The sequence below is a fragment of the Eretmochelys imbricata genome, chromosome 6 (assembly GCF_965152235.1).
Source record: "Eretmochelys imbricata isolate rEreImb1 chromosome 6, rEreImb1.hap1, whole genome shotgun sequence".
Taxonomy (NCBI): Eukaryota; Metazoa; Chordata; order Testudines; family Cheloniidae; genus Eretmochelys; species Eretmochelys imbricata.
The window spans coordinates 64,401,673-64,414,057 of record NC_135577.1 but is presented as its reverse complement, the minus strand read 5'-3'; the positions used below and the strand labels follow the sequence as shown (position 1 = coordinate 64,414,057).

The following is a 12,385-nucleotide window of genomic DNA, read 5'->3' as shown; positions in this document are numbered from 1 at the left end:
CTAAGACACGGGAAAGTCAGCCAACATATTTAGAAAATAGACTATAGGCACCCATCCCCTTTCCTCTGGAGGTCCCTCACTTAAGTGCTACATACAGTATAACAAAACATAAATAAATGCAGAGCCAACAGCAAATACAATTATAAAATAAGCCCACGATAAACTCAACCATCATCCTGCCAACAGCTCTCTCACTTACATCTAGGGGAGATCAGCTGGCGTGCTTCCATGAATCTGAACAGCCACACTGTCACCCGGAGAGAGGCACTCCCAAAACCATTTAGGGTTCTGTAGGTTCCACGCTAACACCTTGAATGCCACCCATAGACCTACTGGCGAGCAATACAGATCCCAGAGCAATGGTGTATACGTATGCGCCTGACACTTGCTAAGCCTGTGATAGCATTCTGTGCTAGATTCAGTTTCTGAGTGGTCGCAAGATAAAACCCCAATCCTGCAGGCTAATTTCAAGGAGAAGCCATCTCCAGATGACCAAATAATGGCCATGCTGACTCCTCTCACGTTGTTGAAGGTGCATTCAGATAATGACCCTCTCTCCTTTCTAGTGTTCCCAAGTGTACCGTGTACATCCTAGCTTTCCATCCACATAAACAGGCCTTCCATTTACATCTGAGATGCAAGAGAGGGAGGTTACAGTGGTAACAGGGAAAATATGGTTGCCTCATCCTCAATTATTTCTTCTGTTGGGAAGCTTTAATACTGATTGTAAACACCAGACTGAAAAAAAATTGACTTTTTTTTTTTTTAAAGAGGGAGTCAGCTGAAGCTGGCCCTGCACACCTACCCTGAGTTTCCTTCTCCTGCCAGTGTGGCATGTCAAAATGATGAGGACTGCAGGCAGGAAGCCCTCAGTGCTGCCCTGCAGCTAAGTTCTGCTTTTCAAATTGGGATTCTCAATTTTGTGTGTAAACCTTGGTGATGAACACTTCCCACCCCACAGTGTTTAGTGATCCTGAGCTAAAAGGAGTGCAGCTGTGGTGAAATGTTCTGCTGGGCTTTCTGGCTGGCCTCCAGTAGGCTTTCTTGTCAGGAAGTTCACGTTTACCATGAGGTCCTCTCAAAACACAGAGGAAAGGGGGTGTTATAAATGAATACTGTATCCATCGTTGGTAGATCCCTCTGTGTAATAGCAAAGATAGCTGCTATATAAAGTCAGGGGTGCACTTCAGAGAGCTCAGCCAGTCACAGCTCTGTTTTCATATACAGAGCTCAGAAATATAGGGGTGGCAGCACTTCCCTGAGCTTCAGCTGTTTTTTCCTGATGTGTTCTTGGAATGCCAGGACTGTTCAGGAGCACACAAGATACTCCACCAGCTAAGCTTCACGGAATCATTGCCAGGCATACCTACCCTAGCCTACCACTTTATTGGGGTATCTGACTTTTGACAGCAAGAACAGAAAGGTGATAGTGTTTGCTACCCACTGTGTCTGTCTGCTTCCCTGCACTCTGGGTTACTGTTGAAATGCAGGGCTTCTGGCATTACTGGGTAAAAGAATAGCTATGTCAGAGACTGATCTGGAAAAAGTAGATTTTAAAGCTTGCTAGTGTTAACAATTCTTGTTCAAACGCTGTCAAGATGTGATCAAGTTCTCTAAGAAGCTACTGTTTTGAGAGCATTTTTAGCACATCCTGAAATGTCATTGTGGTATCTAACTTTGTGCACTTTTTATTTTTCTTCCCTGTCTTTTTATCTGCATGTCATTCTTTCTCTACCTCTCTCCTCTCCTCACCCACTGCATGGTGCATCTGTTTGTTGTCTTTTCACCTGCCCTTGATCTTCTCTTTACCTCTCTTTTACCTGCCCCACACTACCACCCTGCTGGCACTGCATGTCCTGTTGCCTGGCACACCGCATAACCAGGATCACTCCGGCACACTTGGCCCTGAGGAATTCAAAGCCTGCCTCATCAGCTTGGGTTACGATATTGGAAACGATGCACAGGTACTGAATGCTAGTGGTGAATGCAGCGAGAAGTTGAACTATAAGGAAATAACAGTTTTCTCCTTTCTTTTCTTTTTTTGTTTTAATCCTTCTGTCATTGTTGTTCTCATGTTTTACTGTTCATGTATCTCTGTTCCATCCCACATTTGCTCTTTTACTTAATGAATTTTCATATCTGCCCCTTTTAATTACCTTCATTTATTGTCTTGGGAGAATTCTTTTTATATCTACCTATTCCATTTACTTGTTTCACTTAAATTTCCCTGTCGTCTTCTCTTTGTGTATTTGTCTCACTTGATATCTTCATGCTTCATTGTTTTTTTAATATTCGTGTCCTATATAAAAACTACTTCATTTCCAACTGAATCATTGCTGCTTCATGGTTTTTCAAACCACCTTTATTGTATTGTTTTTCATTGTCCAATAATTCCTGTCCCTTTTTCCCAAATCCATTCTTTGTAATATCTCCTGTGGGTTCATCTCTTCCTCGACTGGTTTCCATTTTCTCTCTCTTGGTTTCTTCTATCCTTGCATCACTCCCTGTAGAAGAAGACTGGCATGATGGATTCTGAAGATTTCAGAGCCTGCCTTATCTCCATGGGTTACAATATGGTAACGTAGAGCCCTTCTGTCACTCATGTTCACAATGATTCATATGACCTTCTGCAAAGGGCACACATTTGTAATGAGTCAAGGTAAAAGCTACCTTAATTCCTAGGACTCTCAGAAATGGAAACTAAATGTTGAAATGATTGTGTGTATGCGTGCGTTTAAATCTTCATCTTACAGCTCTAGCTGGAGGGAAGAATGGGAGGGTTATGTCCAATTCTGATCTGTGTAGAGTGAGAATTGATTTGGAAAACTGCATGGCTTATAAACTGGAAGAAGCAAGAACCAGCTCATGTTGATGTGTTCACTGTTTGCAAACAGCAACATGTAACCTCTCCAGCAATAAGTAACAGTGGGATTCCAATGGAAGTCTTCATGACAGCCTGATGAATGAGTGAATGCTGTTACCAATAAATATTGAAACAAAACTGTTTATACGGGAATTGTTTTTGCTAAATTCTCAACGTGCATATCCGTGTACGTACGTATGTACATGTGTGTACACACTCTCTGTAAAATACTGTACCACTTACAAATAAATAAATCCAACTAAAATTCAGGCTTTAAGCTTCTAGTGCCCAAAAGTGAGACTAGAATGGACAGTCCGTAAACTGTGTCCACGCCCCCACACACCTGGGTGTGCTACAAGGATATTTGCTTCAATCTTCTTCCTAGGGCCAGTTATGACTCTGGGATCCTGATATCACTTTGTAAAGCTTTCAGTGTTAATGTGGAAGCAAGTCTTTCAGCAGATGTAAATCTTAATCTCCTTTGATAACATTACTGAGATCAGCTTTTTCCAACCAACGAAAGATATTGAGACTAGAAACAGTGCAATTAGAATGCATTCCTGGTAGCTGTCTCCCTTTCCGCTCCTGTCTTAACCCTTCCCACTATGATCAGTGAAATACTCCTTTATTCCAGTCCCCTGCTGCCTGTTCATGCAGGCTAGAGTCCTGTTTGTAGCTTTCTCATAGCTTTTTCCATAGTAAATAGATTAGTGTTCAGGACAACACAGCATTTAGGCTGACTTTGTTGACAGAAGAATCATAATGGGGAGAACTTCTGCAGGCAAAACCTATTGGTACTAATCTTCTCTAAGAGGAGAAGAGAATCACACAAGAAGTTTAAATAATGCCCTTAATAACCTTGCTGCCGCAAATGTTAGGCAAAGCAATCTTCCAGTGTAACCTACTTTTCAGCCCAATATAAATACAAACTCCTTTAGTCTGGTGTACAAGGCCACATCAGTTAACCTTTGACCAAATGCTTTAAAGATCGGGTATGTTACTATTTCATGTTGATTTGCACTGAGTTGCCTGAAGGTTTCACTCTTGCTCCCAGACAGAGATTGGGATCTACCCCTTCATCCTCATACAGGGGGGAAAAATGGTACAAGAGATCAGAATAGATGCTCTTAAGAATAACAGAGAAAATTTAAGAAGCATAAGGTCTTAGCTTCCATGTCAAAATAATATACAGTGAAAGAACCCATGGGTCTAAAGGCACTACCCGGGGGTGCTGCTCTGTCAGGCCTCTCCAAAGCATATAAGTCTCTGATTTCTGATGCCTTTTTGGTAAGGATGAGCTTAAAACTATTAAGATCCTAGAGAAGGGCAACAGGTATGATGAGAAGTAAAAGGGAAGTAAGAGATTCCAGAGAAGAAATTAAAGACTAAGGCCAATTTCAAATCTGGCTGCCCAAAATTAGGTTCTGAATCCATGTTTCGGTTCCTAAATAAATTATCTGATTTTCAGAGGGCCCTGTTATATAGAATTGCATCATTCTGTGCATTATAAGGACCTTTATATCTTGAAGCATCCATACTATTAGCCGCTGTTGGAGACATCATACTAAACTAGAAAGACTACTGCTCTGTTCTGGTTTGACAGCTAATGTAGGGTAGCAGTTTTGTGGGACTAGGATGGCATTGTTCCAGAGCATTGTTGAAAATACCTAACTCCAAGGGGAAAATGAACATTTTTTAAAAAAGATCAGCTAGGAGAGCTTGTTGGTGAATGTGTTTGTGAGATTGATTTGAAGCTTTATTTTCTTTGCTATGAGATTGGGATCATTTAGAAACATTCCAGTCTCATTATTTTACCTCCTAGATGCCATCATTTGTGCGAACTGGATTTACATTCTGGTCATTCTTATCAATAGTCTGTTGACCTGTTGCTGACTCTCTTGTTATCTAGGGAGAAGCAGAGTTTGCCCGCATCATGAGCATTGTAGATCCCAACCGCTTGGGTGTAGTGACATTCCAGGCCTTTATCGACTTCATGTCCCGGGAAACAGCAGATACTGATACTGCTGACCAGGTCATGGCTTCCTTCAAGATTCTGGCTGGAGACAAGGTGAGTTTAGACTTTCGAAGGGAAACTAATGCTACTTTTACATAAAAAAGAAAACTCTGGCTCAGGAGTGCCCGAACTGATGTGAAGAGACAGGCAGTATAATTCCTCAGAGGTGAACAATGAAACACTCTGCAGTCATGTGTAAATCTCTGCTTCCCGACCAACTCTAATGCACAAAGTAAATATTAAACAAGAAACCAATGTAGCTAATATTTCAACACAAGTGTCTCTTGGAGCCAAAAATGTTTACTACCTTGAAGTAAAACACATTTCTACAAAAGTTGGAAGTCATGGACAGAAAAGGAACCAGTATCAATCACTGATGTCAGCTGATGTTTCTTATACACACAATCACTACAAATTAGCAGCGCAATTTCTTTATCTTAACTTAAAAAGTTTGGAGCCATGATACTAAAGTAACTAAAGTGCATGATTAAATTCAATAAACACAGTACTGATCAATTGTGTTTTGATTAATCTTGAAAAAGCTGAATTACTGGACATTTACAAATTCAAGTAGTTTTTTCACATGTGACAACTTACAATGACATGTAAGTGTATGTCTTATGTAATCAGTATCAGATTTTCATTGATTTGAGGATAACCTCTATCAGTTAACAAACGATTTTCAAATATCTACCTTTTAACCATATTATTACAAATACTATATGATAGACAGGAAAACTCTCACATTTTGGCACCTGAGGCGGGGAGCTCAAATGACGCCCCCATGCCCCCTCACTTGGGCCAAAACTTTGAAAGGTCCCAATTCTGCCTTCTTCCTGATATTCCTGTTCTACTCCTCTCATGGTACTGCTCTGCTACCTAACCCAATAAAGGAGAACTAACAACTTGAAATGCCTTGTTCAAAAATGTTAAGTAACACTTAACTTTCAACAGCAAATGTAACTTTTCTTGTCTGCATAGTAAACACTGGCATTTTTATCTGTTTGAATAATCAAAGTGGTGCTTTCCGTGCCTTCTTGGTTGCAAAGATTGGAACTGCTTCCTGCTGAAGGTCCACAGTCTGGGCCAGCTCATGCTCTATTGAGATGGTTGGAAGGCCGACCAGCCTCTCCTGTGTCCTTGGGGAGCGTAGATGTGTGTTTATTAACTTCAGCTTGGAGAAGCTGCGTTCTCCACTGGCAACTGTTACAGAAAGTGTTAGAAGTATGCACAGAGCAACAAAAGCATTTGGAAAGAGGGCGGTCATCTTATTTATGCACATATATTCCAGAACAGCCTTTGGAGTTGATCCTGCTGAAATGTATCTTGAAAGGGCTTTCAGTTCATCACCTAAATCACTCGCATCAATATCACGCATGTCATCATGTGTCAACACTGTCTCTAGTGCCCTGCATTGCTGGTGTAGGTCTTCTTCAGGTATAGTGAGGCGTTTTGGAATATCATACAACATCCCAAATATACTGCTGTGTTCCTTGAGCTGCATGAAACGTTCTTCAACTGACTGTATTGCACAATCTAGCACTTGGTTAAAGAATTCAACTTGGAATTGTTGTTTGGGGTCTCTTATGGGATTATCCCATGCCTCATAATCAAAATGACGTCTTCTTTAGTGACTCTTGTATTCTTGAATGGGTGGGAAAATAGTTTCAGTGTGAAGTTCCTCTGCCAACTTCTGTGCACTCTTCAGAATGTTTTGAAATCCCTCATCTGACCGGAAAGACTGTAGGTATGACTTTGCTTTGTCCAGTTGTTCCGTTGCTCCAGATATATCAAGGTCAACACCTTGGAGTCTCTTGCTCACAACATTTATTTCAAACAGTATGTCATGCCACAACACTAAGCCACACAGAAATTTGAAGTTATGTATGTTTCTGGTGATTCCATTTCCTTCTGCCACTGTTCTCCCATGAATAGTTCCTGTCATAGCATTGTCCTCCATAATGGCAACTAGGACATCATCTATCTTCCCAATTTGGTGTGTGTTAGGCTTTATTGCCTCCTAGGCTTTATCGCCTCCACTCGACTTTCCCATCGTGTGGCACTTAGTGGTTTCAGTGTCAGAAGGATGTTCCCAGATGTTGATTCAGAGAGAAATACACAGATTCTTTGAATTGTGTTAAAAAATTCAGCAGCCTTACGAGAAGCTGATGCTGCATCACTGACCACCAACCTCAATGAATGAGAACTGCATGGGACACAAAAAGCTTGAGGGTTTAACTCTTGGATCCGTGTCTGCACTCCTCTGTTCTTTCCTCTCATGTTGGCACCATTATTGTAGCCCTGACCTCTCATGTCAGCTATCGCAATTCCCATATCTTCCAGCTTTTTAAGAAGCACATTTGTCATACCAGCTCCTGTAGTATCATCAATGTCAATAAATTCTAGAAAATGCTCTCTGACAGTCACCCATTGTAGGGACATTTTCCCTAGGTTCTTTTGTTGTCACAAAACGCACCATTAAAGTCATTTGTTCCGTATAGCTGATGTCAGGTGTGCAGTGCAGAATAACAGAGTAATATCTTGCTGATTTCAGATCTGCCACAATCTTCTGTTTGACTTCTGTTGCCAGTAACTCTGTGATCTCATTTTGAATTGTTTTTCTTAGGTAGGTGTGTGTGTACATTTCTTGGGTGGTGACTCTTCTTAGATGCTCCTGGAGTACAGCATCAAACTCAGCCATCAGCGCCATAATTTTAAGGAAGTTTCCATTGTTTGGCACATACAGCTGATCCAAAGTGCCACGCAGTGCTAGGTTTTGGGTAGCAAGCATTCTCACAATGGCAATGAGCCTTTTCAGAACACTTTGCCAATAAAGACTCTGATGCAATCTTCTCTTGGTGCTGATCATCTATGGTGGCCTTTAACCTTAGTCTCATCTCAAACTCTTTCCACCTATGGAGTGCTCTCTGATGACTTGCTCTCTGGGTCCTAGCGGCTCTCTGGTGATTTGCTCTCTGGGTCCTAGCGGCACCCCTCCACAGTCTGGCACCTGAGGCAGCCCCCTCAGTTTGCCTCCTGGTAAGGCCAGCCCTGACTCCCAGAACCAGGATAGATTATAACTTCTCTAGATTTGGTTAATCAGGGGAATGAATGTACCAACAAATCATAATTTTTTCTTGCATAAAATCACTAGCAATTCCTTAAATTAGCTAATGAAATAAATTTAATCTTAATATATCCCAATAATTTCTAATAATTTTGGTGATCTGTTTTGAAATATGACAATATGTAGTAAAAATATTAGAATACCATGTGAACTGAAATCTCAGATTTTAATGAATTATCCTAGTTTGAGTACATTTTTCATGTTTCGTTAATGACTTAACTGTAATCTCCTATTTCATCCATCTTTTATTACACATTCTCTGTGATCAGGGTATATCTCCTGTCTCAACAGTTGTGTAGTAAATTCCTAATTATTTCCACAGGATGAAAATTACGATGTAAATAACATTATCTGTAGTTTTGCGATAGAGTATTAAATTTAAACTTGATTACTGTGTAGTTCCAAAAAAGGATAATTATCAATATTAATTTGTTTTAAAAGTTATACTAAAATACTTTTTGATTCACATTGCGCTAAGAAGGTAATCCTCCCTCAAACTCCATTCATGAACATAAAAGCAGAACACTTAATGAACGAATTGGGAAGTCAAAGGACAGAAAACCTCTGACATCTAAATATCTTTTAGATGCTTCTAAATAAAATTGTCCATGAGTCTGTTAGCTACAGAGAACTTAAGGGCCTAACTGGCTCCTACTACTTCAGTCGACTGCCTGTTCTCCTCAAGTGGGTTCAGGGAAGCAGCAGGAAACAGGAAGCTCCCTGCTTAGCTCACGTTCAACGAACTGATATCTTCTATCCAGAATGTGAATTGGTGATGGGCCAGACTAGCTTCAGTGTGTTTACATTTCCAATAGCCAAACCTAGCTGGAGGTTTACTTCCTTTTGAGAAATGTCCATAGGAGTAGTGGGGCGTAGGAAAAGCAAGGAGAGTGGAGGGAGAAAACGATGAAAAAAATAAAAATTCTTTGGTAGACAATGTTGTCTGCTGCCTGTGCTGATATAATTTACCAGCACCGCTAGGAACTAATTCGTTGCCTTGTGGATGCCATGTTTCTCTGGAGAATGAGTCACTGAGGCCACATTTTGAAGCCTTAAAATCAACTTCTAGGGCGCAATATGGCACTCATCTTTTCAGTGCTTGTTAACAAGGGACTGGAGGTAATGAACAATTTCTGCTTCTTCCCATTCACCTTAAACAAGAACCACACCATCAGCAAGACAACAGGCAGTCTGACACTGACAACCTCCCTTCTCTCCCACACAACCACTCCGGGCCTTCCAGGACTTTTCTCCCAATATAATCTCTCTCTCCATTGCTGGTCCCTGGCCAAATTCCAACGAGAGTATTGCATTCTGCCTTCCTACATACCCAGTGTGCCTTCAATGGGATACAGTATTCTTAATATACTGTCTTAAACTGTAGCACAGTTGCCCCACTGCACCCCTGAGCATCAGGACTGATTTGTAGAGTACTTTCTAAGTAGCACCACTTGCTGGAAATAATTATTTGTCTCTTGTTGTTTTCGCAGAACTACATCACTGTGGATGAATTACGACGGGAACTGCCTCCTGATCAAGCTGAATATTGCATTGCTAGGATGGCACCATACAGTGGGCCTGATGCTGTACCTGGTGCCCTGGACTATATGTCCTTCTCCACAGCGCTCTATGGCGAAAGTGACCTTTAACCTCTTCCTTTCTCCACACAACATATTTCCCACCCTCTCTCCCGTCCAAGCGCACTCTTCTTTCTGTATGCAAAGCAGCCTCTGCTCCGCCTTCTTTTATTTTGTGTCTCCGTTTTTGCTTCAGATAACAGATCATGTTTATAAGGGGGGACACTGAAATGACCGTCTACCTTGCCCCTGAAATGACAGTTTACAAAATTATTTTCTGCAAAAAAAAAAAGTTACATTTAAAAATAGACATATTTTATTATAGAAAAACAGGTATTTTTCTCCATCAAATTAAAACATAAAGAGAAAATTTAAAAATATTGCACCAAATGTTTTGTGTTGTGACATAGGAAATTGAGCACAGTGTTACATTCCATTCTCCTTTACAAAAATTAAATAGAAAGGGGGGAAAAAAAAAGGAAGCCACCTGTACTGTTAACTTTTCCATTTTCATATGTCTTTTTATCATGTTTATCTTGGGATGGGGAAGGGGGGGTCAGACACGCAAGTGCATGTGTTTGCTGGTTCACTCATTTCATGAAAATATTTTATGATAAACTTTTGAAATTGCTGTGTTTTCTAGGGAAAAAATAATGTACACAGCTCATGTTTTCATATTTAATTAAAAATTTTCAATATGCCTCCTATGTTTCAGTGCACAACTTTTTGTTGTTGCTGAGAGTTGTCTGGTTTCAGAATATGAAGCTTGAGAGTTGGTAACTTTGATATATTGCTTGTCACAAACCATATTAAAAATTTCTTGTGATAACAAATCTAGACTTCCTTCATTTGTCTAGTGGATTTGTTTAATTCCATTTAATCAAAACCCTGAACACAAGTAGATTCTTTCAAAATCAATTTGATAGCTTTTAAAAAAAAATCTTCATAATACCTGAGGTTAAATGTTTAACTCCATTTCCTTAGAAGCTTTTCCTTTGTGTTGAATGATGATGAAATTTACATAGCTGGTAGATACTTACAAACAGCTTCAAATGAGAAGTCTTATCACTGCAAAATAGCATCTTTTTTTTTATTGCTACAAGACCAGCTCAGAATGTGTGTCTGGAGTTAAATAAACCCAAAGTTTTAAATGGTCTGATTAACATTCCTCCCCCCGTCAAAGCTTAACAGTAAGTATCTTAGTATTTGTGATGTTATCACTTCAGTCACCGTAGTGTTTTTCATGTTTCTAACATGTTTAAACAAACCAACTGCCCACTGACAAAACTCTCTACAGGCCTTCTTTAATTATCATAAGAAAGCAAAAAAAGGGCATTTAAACCCTTCCTATCCCTCCTCACTTTGCAGGTAACCTTTAACCTTCCCTAGTCTTCATCCCTTCTGCAACCTTAATGGAAACGAAGGAGTTTTCTCCAGTAAAGATTTCTTCACGTCTTTTTCACCATGATCAGATGTCAGGGACTCTAGCACTTTCAGCCAGTTTGTTCTTAGACTAATAGATTGCAGGAGTGCAACATTAATTCGCAAAGTGACAAGGAACACCTGCTACTTTCAGTGCTGTTGCCCAGCAGAGTCAGTTCTGATTTCCTGGGGTTAGGCTGGTTTCTGAGCAAGAATAGACTTTTTTTTTAAATCCTTCAACTGAATACAAATTTATTTTCTTATTCTTAATATAGTGTGTGACCTGTAGTAGAAATCACTGGGCTGTCATGTAATCCCAACCTGACAAAACCTGCCTGCAGTATCTGGGAAAGGGGAGAACAAATTCTGCTGACGTGCTTAAAAAATTCTTAAACTGCCTGTTGTCCCTTCCTCCGGCCTACCAGAGGTGGTAACGTGTCACCAAAGGGTACAGCTGAACACAGTTTAGTTACAAGACCAAACTGTACTCAGCACAGTTCATCTTGAGCAGCTGAGGGGCACAGAGAGGTTATGTGACTTACCCCAGGTTGCACAGCAAGTCACTGTCAGAACTGGATTAGAATCAAGGTCTCCTAACTGCCAGGCCTGCACTTTAAACAATTAGACAATACTTCTCCCTACTTAAAACTTTGCAGGACCCTATATAATACACCAGTAATTTTTTAAAACTTGTAGCTGGATCATCTTCTTCTTCCCTGGCAAGCTCATCTATATGACTTGCAATTCACAGCACGTAACTACTATGCTTTACAGGAAAAGGAAATGTTCTTGTAAAGGACATGCAGTGCAGTTCCTACTAACTTTATTTTTGCTTCAAATTAAAAAAATGCTAGAAAAAGAAAGCATACATGCTCTGGGGACTCTTGACTCCTGGATGTAGGGGAAAAAAGGAGCCCTTCCTCCTTATTCCACTGCGAATTTTGGGAAGAGAGATTTTAACTTTTCATGGCTATTCAGTCTTTTTATGTACATGGTATGATTGAATTGGCTATATGTCCCAAACCAGACTAGTTTACTGTACCTAAAATGGAGCCAGGGGGCTCTTTGGATTTAGAATGACCCTTTTGGGGGGGAAATTGCTAATAGCACTTAGCAATGTCCACTCTTACTCTGATCTCAGTGTACTTCACAAATGTTAATTATTTATTCTGTTTTACAGTAGTGCCTACAGACCATGATTCCATTATGCTAGACACTCTACACTGCTTCACAACACCCTGTGAAGCAGAAAAGTAGTAATATCCCTGTCTTACATAGAGAGAGGTTCGGTGATTTTTCCCCAGCTCACTCAGCACATCAGTGGCAGTGTTAGACTGGTAGCTGTTATACATGAGTCCTGACTCAGTTGTGTACACTAATCA

General features: G+C 40.3%; 1 protein-coding gene across 3 annotated transcripts in view; it reads left to right on the top strand.

Moving 5' to 3' along the window:
• ACTN1 (actinin alpha 1) overlaps nucleotides 1-10,414 on the top strand; it is a 130,627-nt gene extending 120,213 nt beyond the window's left edge. Inside the window, exons 19-22 of one of the 3 annotated variants that reach the window (XM_077818726.1) lie at nucleotides 1,884-1,964; nucleotides 2,511-2,576; nucleotides 4,773-4,931; nucleotides 9,495-10,414. In XM_077818726.1, coding sequence (XP_077674852.1) covers nucleotides 1,884-1,964; nucleotides 2,511-2,576; nucleotides 4,773-4,931; nucleotides 9,495-9,653 — 465 coding nt within the window. In that variant the 3' untranslated portion in view covers nucleotides 9,654-10,414. The remainder of the gene's footprint in view (nucleotides 1-1,883; nucleotides 1,965-2,510; nucleotides 2,577-4,772; nucleotides 4,932-9,494) is intronic. The other 2 variants (XM_077818725.1, XM_077818724.1) reach the window with 2 other exon arrangements.
• Nucleotides 10,415-12,385: the final 1,971 nt, after the last annotated feature.